Source organism: Hyperoodon ampullatus (genome assembly GCF_949752795.1).
Source record: "Hyperoodon ampullatus genome assembly, chromosome: 17".
Taxonomy (NCBI): Eukaryota; Metazoa; Chordata; class Mammalia; order Artiodactyla; family Ziphiidae; genus Hyperoodon; species Hyperoodon ampullatus.
The window spans coordinates 49,323,316-49,339,380 of NC_136930.1; the positions used below are offsets into that span (position 1 = coordinate 49,323,316).

General features: G+C 36.6%; 1 protein-coding gene across 1 annotated transcript in view; it reads right to left on the minus strand.

The window, feature by feature from the left end:
* The window catches only part of ANGPT1 (angiopoietin 1), a gene marked incomplete at both ends in the record, with an annotated part of 250,965 nt that overhangs the window by 8,963 nt on the left and 225,937 nt on the right, over nt 1-16,065 (minus strand). The window contains 1 exon segment of the mRNA XM_079722584.1: nt 3,019-3,149. Within this exon segment, the coding sequence (XP_079578710.1) occupies nt 3,019-3,149 (131 nt within the window).

Consider the following 16,065-nt stretch of genomic DNA (forward strand, 5'->3'; position numbering starts at 1 on the left):
AAAACAAAGCTTTAATTGATGATGACAGAGAACTAAGAATTATTAGTTTCAAGGAGCATGAAATCTCTCTGCTTAAAAGAGACTATTTTAAAAAAAAAGAGAGGAAAAATAATCAGAGAAAATGGTTCTAAGGGGAACTATGACAGAATAAATAGTGGTGGTGGGGGAGTAGCTAAGTAGGACATAAATTCCAGATAATACTCAAGTTACCTGGACTATCATTGACATTCATCCTTATGTTCTCCAGTTCTTAGCTATCTAAATTCCATGTATTAGCTTTGCAGAGTGAATAGATTTGCAAGACCTGGATTCTTTCAAAAGGATATTTGATAGGGTAATGGCATTTATTACAAAAACACATTTACTTAGACTATTCCAGCCCAAGCAATAAGTGGAAATTTTTTCTCCCCAACATATGTGTTTATTGGTGGCTAAGAAGCAGGTCCAAGAATGATTATGGATGAAAGAACATGACAAAGTTCAATCATCTGAAGCAGAAATAAAATCACAAACCTGAGCAATGAAGTTTTCTCATCAACAACCAAGAGATGCAGTTTCCACTTTGCTTTGCTCTATATTTTCATTATTATGACAGGAATATGAGCAGATTGGAACACTATTCTAAGTAAACATTTGAAAGATTTTACTGTTGGTCTTTCATGTGTTGTATTTATTTGGTAAGAAAAATTATCTGTAAAAACAGACATGGAGAAAATGAAGTGTACTTCTATATTAAAATAGACAGAAAACTGGACAATCAAAGTCCTTCTGTCTTTATATAAAGTTGCTGACAGTTTCATTTATGGGATCATGGAGGTAATGAAAAGAAATATTTTCTTTCAGGAAAAAAGTTCAAAACCTAACCTGTGGGTACCATGTAAAAAAATATGCTAAGTTTTAACAACTGTTTGGGGGGAGGGGGCCATACAATTGCATATAGAAGATTTTTAAACTGTTGGATGAGGTTGAATGTGATGCCAAAAAGGCATGTTTAAAGCTTAAGGAGAAGGATATGACAGAGGCAGAATCATAACAGGCTGGCTCTGGTGATACTAGGGCTGGTTTCACGTTGAAAAGATGTCACTATAAGTGGAGTGGATGGGAATCAATATGGCATGTGATTTGGTAGTGGTAGTAATGGAGGGACTGGGAATGGGGATGAAGGTGGAAAGATTTCTCCAAAACTTTCCCTCTATACTCTTCCACGCTCTGTTAATTGATAAGAAAAATGTCAACCTTATGATTCATTTCATTGGTTTCAAAATTTGAAAGTGACTTCAAGGGTTCCAAGATGGTTATTCATTCACTCATGCACCACATATTTTATTGAGTTCCTATGTGCCACAATCTACTGAGCTAGATGTTAAGGATAAAATGGTGAACATCTACTTAATTTTGTTTTCCTTGTGTACAAAATGGAGATTTGAGTTTTTCTCCTTATCTCACAGAGTTGGTTTGGAATTCAAGGAAGATAGTATAACATATTCAGTAACAGGTAATAATATGTAATAATAATGATAGTAATATCATATTTGGAGAAGTAAAATTTTAGATTTAAAGAGTTTTTTCCTTATTAGCATGAAAACATGTTTTGTTGTAGGGTAACACAGAGAGAGAATTAGAACAGTTGAAGGTGGGAATGATTACTATTCCATTAAGAGAGGGAAACAACACTAAAACTGTAAGAAGACAAACACTGGAAAAAAAGTTTCCTTTACAATTTTATTTGATGCCAACTCTTTTGCCTGTAACTTTTTTTTTTTTTTGCGGTACGCGGGCCTCTCACTGCTGTGGCCTCTCCCGTCGCAGAGCACAGGCTCTGGACGCGCAGGCTCAGCAGCCATGGCCCACGGGCCCAGCCGCTCCACGGCATGCGGGACCCTCCCGGACCGGGGCACGAACCCACATCCCCTGCATCGGCAGGCGGACTCCCAACCACTGCGCCACCAGGGAAGCCCTTGCCTGTAACATTTTTGAGCTACATCATTTGCCATCAGGTTTTAGTTCAGTGTTTCTTCAACTTCAATCAGTTATTTATCAAATTATTCACAGTTTTTGCCATGCCCATTTACAACTTTTATTAATATTTAATAAATATTTTTCTTTAAATCAATTTGTTAAATATCAAATGTTTGTGAATCCTTTTTAAAATGAAGTTTATATCATTCCTTTAAAGAGGAAATCAGTACCACTTACTATAATAAAAGTAGACATAACACTCAATAAAATCAAAACAAAATCATTTTATTTAATTCTAGGTAGGTGCCATTGCCTAACCAAGGCCCTTCAGCTGAGGCTGAAGAGTTTGTTCTTTCTTTGCTAAGAAAGGTAATTATTAAGTGCTAAAGAAGTATTATAGATGAACTAGTACTAAACTGAGAATTCCTCTTTGACACAATCAGAAGCCTAGAAAAGTATTTAAAAAGTGCAAAAGGATTAACTTTCTTACTCAGTGATACAATATTATTTAATGGTATCTGGTATCCCCTATACCAGCTCAAACGTCTTGCAGAGGTCAATACCTTATAATGTAAAGCCCTGGTATAGCTACTCTGAATTGTATAACTTTATATCCAGCTACACCTCTTTATTTTTCTTACCATTTCAACAGAATGGTCAATGAACTCTATTACACAGTTGTAAAGCATTTTGTAAGAAATTTTGGCTTTTGGTTCTTTCTGTATGCTGAATTCTCAAATTGCTGTTCATTCCACTATGGGTATCATTATGAGTATTTAGAAGGTAGAACAACTAGGACTTTAAGAGGTTCAAGAATTTATTCAGAACCAAGCTTAGCACACCCCCATCATAAATGCTGGGGGAGGAGGCAAACTTCTAAATATGCTAGCAATGTCTTGCACAAGAACATATGGTAAATTAGTGGGCAGAACAAAATGATCTCTAGGGACTTGCTCTTAAGTTTCCTGACCAGAAGATCATAGTCTTTTCTCATAGATAAGAAACCTCAAGCCTTAAACCAATGAGACATAACTCAGAGAAAGGCCCCGTAGGACTTACCTCCTGTTAGCATGAGGGCACATTTGCACATGCAGTTGTCATTATCAGCATCTTTAGTGCTGAAATCAGCACCGTGTAAGATCAGGCTGCTCTGTTTTCCTGCTGTCCCAGTGTGACCCTTTAAATACAACCTGAAGTTAAAAAAGAAAAGAAAGATAAGCCATTCAACAGAGTAACAGAACCCAGAAGACTGGTTTGCTGAATGTTTGCCTTGTTCATCAGTTTCTCCCTTCTCTGAATTCAGCCCTTCCAACAAACTGGTATAAGACCAAAGCTCCCTGAACAGAAAGAAAGAGAGAGAAGGGGTTGGTAGGGAAGAGAAGGAAGGACTCCAAATTACATATAGGTAAAATTCTCTGTGGCTTGTGTGCTTGATGTTTATTTTACTATGCATACTTAAACTCATATGGTTTTCTGATAATGTAGGATCCACAAAAGGAAAACGGGTTTATTTTATTACTATAAGTATTTATCTCTAAACAAAAAATGCCCTGTAGAGTGTCACTATAGCATATATCACTGTGCTAATATTGAATATTGATGATGTGCTAAAGGAGGACTTACTCTGTGCCAAGCATTCTGCTAAGTGCTTTCCGGCTGTTATTTAATTTAATTTTTATATTAAATCTGTGATTCAGGTATCAATATCAAAATTTTGCATACCAAGGCTCAGAGAGGCTAAATAAGCTGGAATTTCACTATGGTTGACTTTAAAATCCAAGCTCTTATTAGTCATTATGTATTCAGTGAACAAATATTTCTTGAGCACATACTATATACCAGAAATTGTTCTAAGCACTTAAGATATATCAGCAAACAAAACAGACAGAAAGCCATGCTCTCGAGGGACCTACATTCTGGTGGTATTCCTAAAACTAAGTTCAAAACCCCAACTGTTTAACCTCAAATATGGCATTCTTCAAAGTCCCTGCTTTAACTCTCTAGAAACATTTCTTATATAAAATTTACATTAACCTAGATCAGGGACTCTCTAACAGTTGCCCATATATCAAATCATCTGGTCATTTGTGAAAAAGACCTATTCACTAGGCTGAGGAATTTGTATTTTCAACTAGCACCTCAGATTACTCCTTGCAGACTATCCAAGGAGAACATTTTGAAGAATATTGGTCTAGAATTCAGAAACTAGTGAACAAATCACAATAGTTGCCTAATGTAGTTCCCTAACGTCTGCTCATTCCCTATGGATCCCATATGCTGCTTTCATATCCATCTGGGCACTCTGAACAAATGCAAACTTGCTCAGGTCCTTCACTGGCTCATCAGGGATCAGAATAGCTAAACTTAGATTGTCAGTAGCCTCAGTTTGATATTCAGCCTTCTCTGACTGAGACCTACCCCTCTCTCTAACTCCACCTAAAACTCTTCGGTTCTCATCCATCAAAATTATCTAGCAATATTCCCTTCAAATCCATGTGTGTTACCACTTCTGTGCCTGAGTCTCATTTATGAATCCTATCCATCGTATAGACAATGGGTGATTAAATCTCTGTATGAGTGAGACACTACTAGGACCTAGGCCAGCTCTGAACAAAATTCTACATTACTATTAAACAGAAATAATAAAGATCAATTACTATTTGAAGAGATATATATATATATATTTTCCATATGTATATATTTGACTTGTGTTTGCACCTAAGTATATGTATATGTCCCATTATTATTTTGTGAGGTTGATAATGTTTTTAGCAAATAACAGTGCTGTTGTATAATTGTGCCAAAATATTTCACACATATTCTGCAGAGATTTTTTAGCCAGAGCAAAATATACAATTAAACCCTACTCAAGTTTTATTGGTTTCAATAATTAATAGAACTTGTAGTTAACAGAAGGCTGAAGGAAGCTTCTAATGAACTATCAAATACAAGCTTATATTTTAAAACTCTGAGAGTCAGGCTAAAAGTCACTGGTGATGCAAAACTGTAGAATTTCTAACTGGGAATTCACATTTTACGTTGTAGGCAGCCCATGTGGAGGTGGGTTTCACCAGGGCAAAGTAAGGTGAGAGGTTACCAAAGGGAGTCCTAGGACATGTTACCTGGGTGAATTCACCACCTTCTAGATCTGGTCTGCAGTTTTAATTTGATAACTTTCTCAGCCTCTCAGAGACAGACATACACTTGCAAAACTAAGGGGGACTTATGTCAGGTCTCCATTTACAGTCAAAATAAAGGGCCCAGTCTCACGGTCTCCTTAGAGGGAGTTTCACATAGCCAAATTATAATCTGAAAGTTGCTTGCTTGGTGAACACAGAATCAGAGTCTGGGGGAAGATGAATGATTTCAAAATTAAGTAGCTATGACTCTGCTGGCCTGAAATCTCTCTCTCCACTGGGAGTGGGTAAGTTTAGCCCACAGGCACTTGTGCATGAGGGATGCTAATTCCAACCTGATTCTTGGATTCTCTATAAACTGTGATGACCTTCCTTCTTACTGACTTAAGGTAAGTCAATACCACTTTCCCTGCAGTAGCTTTAAGCTCACTAATGGGGATAGACCTTCCAGGACACAGTGATTTTCTACACTGTCTTTTGCAGGTAATTTAGCACAAATGTTGAGTTGATATTAACTGAGTGACTGCTATGTGCTGAATATAGTTTATACTTTTATATGAGGGTTATAATTCAAGCTTCATAATTTACAATGGTTTCTTTGTGTTACCAAGGCAAAAGGAATGCACAATTATAAATTTAGGAAGTAGAGAAAAGCAAAAAGAAAATAAAAAGTAACCCAAATCTCATCTCCAAATATAACTACTCTTGACATTATGGTTTATATACACTTAGTCTTTTCCTTGTTCTTTTTCCTCTTCAAATAGAAAATATTATTTATACTTAAGTATACATGTAATATCTGATCATATTCTATAAACATTTTGAACAGTGCCAGTAAAGTTTCTGCCCACAGGCCCATCTCATTTACCACTCTAGAAGTAATCACTTATGTCAATTTTGTACCCTTTAAAACAGTTTTTTCTCATGTATAAACACAAATGAAAATGGAATCATACTTCACATGCTTTTTAACAATGTTTTTCATATATGATTTTATGACTATGTTTTCATGTCATTACATATTCTTCTCCAACATAATTTGGCAGCTATTGTATGACTATACCATCAATTGTCACAAGTTTAAGGGTGCCTTTACATATCTCTAAATATGTATGCAAGTATGTACGTTAGGGTTAGAATAAATTGTAGAATAAACATCTACAATGTTTTGTCCTGACCTTCACCAGTACAGAACTCATCAACGATGTGTGTTAGGGTCTGTGAGTAAAGGGAGACATTTTTCCAGATCCACTTAATCAAGACTTGAAGGTCAGTCGTCTAGTCCTGGCAGCTCTTCTCTGTGTCCTGGCAGCTCTTCTCTGTATTATTAAAAAAGTCTTACAACTGGTCTCAATGTCTTGAGCCTAGCTCCTTCCACTTCCCCCTAAAATCCATTCTCCATGTGGCTCATTCAAAACATGCCTCTCATCGTCATTCCTCTGCTCTGGTTAAAAGCCCTCAGTTGTTCTCCCAGCACATGAAAGATACAGTCCAAGTTCCTTATTGTGGTTTATGAGGACTCTGAAGATAGCCCTTGTCTACTTCCTCCCACGCCAACCCCACACCTCCCATCTCTTACTTCCTGCACACATACATAATGATCCAGGCTTACCAAACACTTGTTCTCTTAAAGCATCACATTCTCATTTCTCTGTCCCCTTTCCCTGGAAGGCCCTTCCCTGGAAGGCCTTTCTAACTGCTGAATTCCTACTCATCCTTTAAGATTCATTTCAAGTATGATCTCAAAGAACATCAGATGGATACCTTTATGATGAAACTTATTGTGCTTTATTTTAGTTGTCTTTTTACTTGTCTTCTCTCATAATCAACTGTGAGCTCCTTGAGGCATAAGCTGTGTCTTACTCAACTCTGAATCACCAGAATCTAGAACAAACAGCGTCTGATACTGAGGAAAGGCTCAACATTCACTGAATAAAGAAATTATGGATGTGAACTAATGACGGGTATAATCAATTTTCAGTAGGCTGAAGGTAGCAAGTAAAATCAGACCCAAATATCAATAACCCTAATAACCAAAATATACGTGGGCCACATTTTCAGAAGGATAGTTTTTGCATCTCATTTAGCTATTCAACATCCCATTTCCTTGTCAACCAACTGAAATAATTAAAAACTACACAGACACATACACTCTTCTTGATCTTTCCAGTTCTGTTTTTGTTCTCATTTTCTTAGAGACTCCAGTATATGAAAATGTCTGATATATTATGCAGGTAGAATAAATGAAGAAAACTTATGTTTTCTTATTAGTTCTTATGTTTTATTGAATAACTTATTTATATTGTGTGCATACCCAACTGATATCAGAGAACAAATTCAAAATGAAAACATGCTTATGGTAAATTCTTCAGCTAAAATTATTTTGAAAAAAAAATAAAGGACAAATAAGGTGTAAAATATTTCCTTAAGGGCCTGCCCAGAGTAGGGATCTTGAAAACAAGAAGCAGAAGCATAGAACAGTCCCAAGATAGTGCAATGTAAATACCAGAACATATTGGTTGCAATGATATAAAAGTAGAAGTGAAGGGTGGGCAAAATGGGTGTAGGTGGTCAAAAGGTACAAACTTCCGGTTACAAAATAAATAAATCCTGGGAATGCAATGTACAACATGGTGATTATAGTTAATAATACTGTGTTGTATATTGGTAAGTTGCTAGGAGAATAGATTTGAAAAGTTTCACCTCAAGGAAAAAAAATTTAACTATGTGTGGTGATGGATGCTAACTAGACTTATTGTGGTGATTATTTTGCAATATATACATATATGCATATATTAAATCATTATGCTGTACACCTGAAACTAATATAATGTTATCTGTCAATTATATCTCAGTAAAAAAAAAGTAGAGGAGACCAGTATTTTGAGGAACAGTGGATTTTTTCACCATACAAGACTGAATAAGAGTTGTTCTCTTCCACTGGGAAACAGAGATGGCATTTCTTAAAAATATTTTTCTCAACACTAGTTTAAGCAATTTACAGATAAGCCCAATTATGCTTCTGTGGAACCCCACAAGGATTCTGGTAGTAACAGTATAGTCAAGGATAGGTCCTCTGCACAGTTAAGGGGCTCATTCTTTCTTACCTAGCACAGAATAGCAATGATTGATCCAAAGCCAACAACTGTAGCTGGTTATCTGATAGGGACAGACTAAGAGCTGGCCATTCACTAATGCCAAGTATTTTTTCGAATTAGATAAGAAAACTTTTTGAATTGAGGCTCAAACAGAATATGTGGTTCTTTTTATTAATGGTTCAGGTTAATTTCTAAAATATGTATAATTAACTATCCATGACTTTCTCTATTCTGATAATGGAACATCACTTTACAAAAGAAAAGTCAATACACATAAGGGGCAAAGTCAGCTTTGCACATGACTATGGTGAAAAGGACTTAAAGTGTGGAGAGAATGCTTCCCCCAAAATAACACCATGAGAATCTTGGACATTTATTTCTTATGTTCAGCTGGTGCAGATATGGCTTACAGGGCGGATGATGTGTTGGGAGATAAAAACCAAGTGTTATTCCAGAGCAAAGTATCTGGCTTAGGAACAAAAACATGAAGGATGCCAAAACAACAACAACAACCAACCCCAAAATAAGAACAGCACAGAAACTCCAAAAAATACCATTAACTGTGACCAAAAAGGCAGCCACAAAATAGAATCATGGCATTTATCCTTTTCAAGCCATTTTTCCTAATTAAGGGGGGAAAATAATTATGAGTACCAATTGGTCAGTGACTTTAAAGAATGTCAACATTTTTATTTTTTCAATTAGCATCTGAAGGGAAAATGAAACTCATGCATACTGAAACTGGTCATGATTTTCTAGTCATTCTTGATGAAAATATAGTTACTCCTTTTCTTTCACTTACAGAAACTTCAGTAACTAGAAAGACTAAATCATATGTCTTAATGAATGTAGGACAACAGTGCACTCCATTATGGAAGAGTAGGTTTCAAAATATACCTCTGTAACATGTAAGTGATTCTATAACTTTATTTTCTTTAAAATAGGCAGCCCAATCCCAGGCATCTAGTTTCTCACTAATTTTGTCTACTTAAGAGATTGCTATACTTCTCACATTTTTACATCTCCACTGTGTGCGGGGTGGGGGCGGGGGGAGTCTCTTTCATTATCCAAGGCAGTGGGAGTTGTATGTTTGACAAATTGAAGTTTGGCCTCAGCTCTTTTAAACAGTAGACAGACTCTTAGATATCTGAACTTTAAGGTCTCACATACTGACAAGCTGAGCAGATTTTTATTTTGGCTCTGAGCTCTCTCCCTGCCACCATATGGAACTAGTTTGTCTTTTTCACAATCACTTGAAGAAAATGCAAAATAACCCCCATGATTCTCTTTCAGAGCCTGGTAGCAATGACTCAGTCTGACGGAGTTTCCCAACACTGTTATGTCTTCTGGTTGCTGCTCCAGGGCTGTCTCTGCTGTAACCACCCTCCCTGCCCTGCCCCCACCCTACTAAAAGGACTGGGCACCAGCAAAGAGTGATATCACAGCATGTCTTTTAGTACTGAGTTTAAATGATATAGGTGACATCTTTTGCTGAACGTAAAGATAATATTTCTCTTGTCGATCTATATAGAGAGAAAACAGTGTTTACCTTACTGTAGACTTCTAGCAAGATAAGGCATTTGGTTGCTGTTATGAAGAGGTCATAGGGAGGTATACAAATAATTAGTATTGTAGGAAAAAGGGCAAGGGAAAAATTCAGGAGATGCTAAACTGCTCAAAACGTTTAGTGGAAAAGATTAGTTTGGGAGGCTGTGGAAGACATGGACTTTAGGGGAGGGATGAGGAGGATATTTCCAATAAAAGGGCTGTGAAATTCACAGCACAATTAAATTGAGGTTATCTAAGATCAAAAAAGATAAGAAATAAAGGAGATTCATGAGTCATTTGAATGTGTTGGGAACGTCAAGTGAAAAGGCAGACAGTGAACTTATTTAGATACTAAGCATTTAAGATAGATTTTTTTTTTTTTTTTTTTTTTTTCTTTGCGGTACGCGGGCCTCTCACTGCTGTGGCCTCTCCCGTTGCGGAGCACAGGCTCCGGACGCGCAGGCTCAGTGGCCATGGCTCACGGGCCCAGCCGCTTCGCGGCATGTGGGATCCTCCCGAACCTGGGCACGAACCCATATCCCCTGCATTGGCAGGCGGACTCTCAACCACTGCGCCACCAGGGAAGCCCTAAGATAGATTTTTATTCCTTTTTTCCTATTAGCATTTGAAGCTGGAAATTATTTGCTTTCATAAAATGTCCTTTTTGTTAAGTATAGAGTTCTACAGTGGGAATTACTAAGGCTGGAAGCCTTGCGATAAAGGCGAGAATATAAATTTTATCTTAGCACAAGGGAAGACGAACTCTATATTAGCCTTTCCTAATACAGTAAAATTATCTCTAGTTAAACAATGTTTTCTAATTGTTTTCAAAATAACATCTTCAAGATAAACATTTTATTCTCTTTAATTCAGGACTGTGCAAGTGTATCCTGGGCTTATAAATGACCAGAACTTTACTGAACTGATCCCTTTCTCCCAAGTCCAAAATCAACGATCTTTCAAGACAAAATATTATGTGGGAAGCCTTTTCTCTTCTTTCTTCTATAAATTTTCATTGCACAGATAAATTGCTTCTCTTGTGGCATATCTCATTTTGCCTATCGTAGTATTTCTCTTTATAAATGTGCCTCTTCTTCCTCATCAGACTATAAGCATTTGATGAGAAGTCTTCATCTCTTACCTATCTTTGTAAACTCCATGTGTAATATACATGACAGGCATTAAATAAATATTTATTGAGTCAGTTATGAACTAAGAGCTCAAATTGTTTAGAATTTAAGTTTTACTCATCTCAAGAGATTCTTTACATGTAGTAACATTTTAACTCCAATAATACAATTATGTTTTACAATTCAAGTCCAATGGGCATTTTTTTCCTGATTTGAAATTTGTCCAGTATTAATGACCTAATGGTCTGCTCAAATCATACAGTGGGACACTTTTAATAAGGATGGAATGAGTCTGTGGTTGCCACCAGACATTTGAAGAAATAGCTCATGGAATGATCTATTAAAGCAAATATGAGAAATGAGACCATCAAGTTTGACAAAGGGATCTATTGGATTGGCCCAAAAGTGACTTCAGTTTTTAAGTAAAAACAAAAGACTCATTTTTCATTTTCACCAAGAACTTTATTGAACAACGTATTCACCCTTTTGTTCCACTACCTTCTGCCAGTTTTCAGGCAACTTCATAATTCCATCTTCCCAAATCTTTTTATCTTTTTTGAGCAAAGAACTGTTCTAAGTGCCTCTTACAGCCTTTCAGGGAATTGAAATTTTTTCCCTTAAGAGAATTTTTTAAAGACCGAAAAAAATGGAAATCCGAAGGTGCAATGTCTGGTGAATATGGCGGAGGATTCAGAACTTCCCAGCCAAGTTGTAACAGTTTTTGCCTGGTCATCAAAGAAATATGCGGTCTTGCGTTATCCTGATGGAAGATTATGTGTTTTCTGTTGACTAATTCCTGATGTTTTTCGTTGAGTGCTGCTTTCAGTTGGTCTAACTGGGAGCAGTACCTGTTGGAATTAATTGTTTGGTTTTCTGGAAGGAGCTCATAATAGAGGACTCCCTTCCAATCCCACCATATACACAACATCACCTTCTTTGGATGAAGACTGGCCTTTGGTGTGGTTGGTGGTGGTTCATTTCACTTGCCCCACGATCTCTTCCATTCCACATTATTGTACAGTATCCACTTTTCATCGCCCATCACAATTTGTTTTAAAAACGGAGGGTTTTTGTTATGTTTAAGTAGAGAATCGCATGCAGAAATATGGTCAAGAAGGTTTTTTTCACTTAACTTATGTGGAACACAAACAGCAAAGTGATTAACATAACCAAGCTGGTGCAAATGATTTCCAATGCTTGATTTGGATATTTTGAGGATGTCGGCATGATATAACATTGATTGTTCTCAATTAATGTCTCGATTTGATCGCTGTTAAGTTCACCTGGTCTACCCCCAACTGTGGAGCATCGTCCGGCAAGAAATCTCCAGCACAAAACTTTGCAAACCACTTTTGACATGTTCAATCAGTCACAGCACCTTCTTCATACATTGCACAAATCTATTTTTGCGTTTCAGTCCCGTTTTTACCTTTCTTGAAATAATTAAGAATATGCCAAAAATGTTGCTTTTTTTAAATCTTCAATATTAAAATGGCTACACAAAAATTCAGTTTTGATAAGTATTTTTTTAAATGCACGCTGATATGACAGCTGTCACATACAATCTAACAAAATTGTTTCAAATGAAGTCAAAGACAACTAAGTGCTACTAGAGCCATCTTACGGAAAAAAACGAACAAACCTTTTGACCAACCCAACATATCTATACATGAGTCCATTCTATTGCATAATTCCCTCCAGAAACAGGGCATTCATTTTAAAGATCTGTTTCAAAGACTCCATCTTCTTTGTTAGAGGATAGAGGGCTTGTTTTCCAATGCTGAATCTTAGGACTGTGATCTCTGTTGGAGGAGGCTGTATTAAATAAATCTGTCATTATGTGCCACACTATTTTTTGTATGTTGGAGATATATTCTGTTACTCCATTGTTCATAGGTGAACAGATTACGTACTTATTTGCGATAGCCTTTCAATGAGTATGTAAGAAAATGATAGGAAAATATATGAAGCAAAGTTGGTGCAACTATAAAAAAAGAGTGAACATATGCCAATGACAAGAGAGTTGTATGACAATGATCTACATTCATAGTTATGAATCTATAAGTAGAAGGGAAAGTTCAAAAGAAGTTTCAAAGGAAAAGAGGATGTAAGTAGGAAGATTAAAAGATCTAATAACATACAGTTTGACTAATTAAGAATTAAGGACATGATAGAGATTGAGAGATACTTAAAGAGACATAAAGATCAAGAAGACATAGGTGGGGCTTCCCTGGTGGCGCAGTGGTTGAGAGCCTGCCTGCTGATGCAGGGAACATGGGTTCATGCCCCAGTGCAGGAAGATCTCACATGCCGTGGAGTGGCGGGGCCCGTGAGCCATGGTCGCTGAGCTTGCGCGTCTGGAGCCTGTGCTCCGCAACGGGAGAGGCCCCAACAGTGAGAGGCCCGCATATTGCAAAAAAAAAAAAGAAAAGAAGATATAGGTGGTTTGGTACAAAGTAAGTATGAATGAAGAAAATAACTGACAATAAAGTCATCAACCAAAATTTTCCTCCTTTTATCTCCCCAATCCCCCCCCCAACAAACACAAAAAATATAAAACATTAACTTCTAAAGAGTAGGACTGTGTCATTGTATTTGCATACGTGTGCCTATAGAACTCAAGAGACAGTATAACAGAAAAGAGTTTGGAGCTTAATTGTCTGGGTTTAGAGTGTAGCTCTTATCCTTTCTGACCCTCAGTTGCCTCATCTGTAAAATGACTCTAATAATAGTAATGTCTTTCTAATATTGCTGTGATAACTAAATGAAGTAATACATATAAAAGCCTTGAAAAGACTGTCACATGTAGAGTACTTATGAATATTAATAAAAAATTAAACAAAGAAACCAAACTTCCCTAACCAATAACTATAAACTACACAGAAGCATGGTAAACATGAGCTATATGAATAAGTCTAAATTAAACAAGCAAAATGAATACGACATTTATAGACATACATAAGCATATTGAGAGTGATGAAAACAGTGAGATAGACATGGAGCTAATTAAGACATGTATGTAGGCAATAAGCTGGAGAAATTCAAGATGAAAAAGACCAATTTTCTCAAATCCATAGGTCCCATTTCCTTTGAAAGTTTTCCTCATTTTTATATGGAGCAAGCAGAATACTATGCACAAAGAACAAGAAACCAGAGTCCCTTTGCTGACTGACTACCTAATTTAAGGTCTACATTATTTTGAACCCAGATGCCTGAATAACAATCCTTTAATTCAAATGTTTATTCTTTAATAAAGTAAAATTCCAATCTTTTGAGAATCCTAAGCTTTTCTTGCCATATAATAGGGTGCTTTATTGGCTGAATCCAGCACGTGTATTTTTTTAAAAATATCTTTATTGGAGTATAATTGCTTTACAATGTTGTGTTGGTTTCTGTTGTACAACAAAGTGAATCAGCTATAAGGATACATATATCCCCATATCCTCTCCCTCTTGAGCCTCCCTCCCACCCTCCCTATTCCACTCTTCTAGGTGGACACAAAGCACCGAGCTGATCTCCCTGTGCTATGCAGCAGCTTCCCACTAGCCATCCATTTTACATTTGGTAGTGTATATATGTCAATGTTACTCTCTCACTTCATCCCAGCTTCCCCTTCCCCCATTGTGTCCTCAAGTCTGTTCTCTATATCTGTGTCTTTATTCCTGCCCTGCCACTAGGTTCATCAGTACCGTTTTTTTAAGATCCCATATATGCAGCACGTGTATTTTTTTTTCCCTTTCTTTACTCATAATTGGTACTTGGAAAAATCCCTGAAAAGATCACCCATTCCAACCTATCCTTTAATTCGCATCTTTACTTCCTGAAACCTTCCTTTATGACACTGTCTTCCTTAATTGGCATCATTTGTTCTCAAATGGAACTGAATCATTGGGGAATCACCAGAATTTGTGTAGTGTATTAATCTAACCATTATTTAAGAAGGAGTACCTTATTTGCTTCTTAAGCTTCGGAAGCCCTGATGTAGATACGTAATTTGATAGATATCTTTGAACATGTTTAGTGGAAGATGTGCAAGTGTGAAAAATGCCTGAGACAGCAAGGGTCATGGGAATCTGTGTTGTGATTAAGAAAGATACATTTCCAGAGTTACAGAAAACCTCAGCCCCAAATAATGAGAAACTTCAGAGAACCCAGTTTCACTTATTCCCTGATTCTATTACGATTGTTTTATATAGTATTAGTTTTCATTATACATTTTTAAATTTTACACAAATTTTTCATCTAAGTTTTGACAATATATATTTTAATGTCCCTTCCTTGACTTACAAATATTAATATAATGTAGAACTTTGATGAAAAGGAGTTTATCAACCACCCAGGTATTCTCAAACTCTTGACACACGATACATTGTTTACAGCGACTCGTTTCAAAACCCCAGTAAAATACAGTTCTCAGTTTTTCTCAGTGACATGATGATTGCATTTGTTCAAAATTCATGATAAATTCTTCTTCCATAAAAACAAAATAGTGAACTCACACTCTGTTGTCTCTGAGTGCTTTTGCACAGTGCTGAAAGAGTACACTCTACTCCATACATTAAAAAAAAAACAAACGATTTTCATGAAAGCTGTGACAATGAAACCATACTTCTCAAAGTTCAGAAATATACACTGTAGTGATTCTCTGTTTTTAGTTCTAAATAAAAATAACGTTCTTCTAGTATTCCTCCCTTTTCTAAGGATACATTAAAAAAATGAGTGCCAAATGAATTACATGGCACTAAAGACCCCTGTAAAGAACACACAGTCCCTTAAACTTATTTCAGTTCCCTTGGCGTCACATGTGGCTGACAGAATCAGTTCCGAGTGAGTGGCTCACTGACCAGACCTCTTCTGGTGCCTAAAAGACCAGGCTGACAGCCATCTCAGAGAGTTTATGGGTTTGCTTTTTTACTAAAAATTAAGTCAGGACCTTGTAAAACTTATGATTGAAACTGGTAATTTTTTTCTTTTTTTAGTGTAAACAAGTTCAAGGGAGGTAGATTTGTTCTCCTTTTTATTTCTGTTTAAAAAGCAGCAAGAAACTTTCTTTCCAGTATCCCCCAAGGGAAGACAGAGGAAGAGGAAAGGGTGAGTAGAATGCTGAAAACCATTGAGAGACACTGTCTGAGGTTTTTTGCAAAGAGGAAATACTTTCTCTTGTTGTACTTGGACAACGTGTTGCTATAAGTT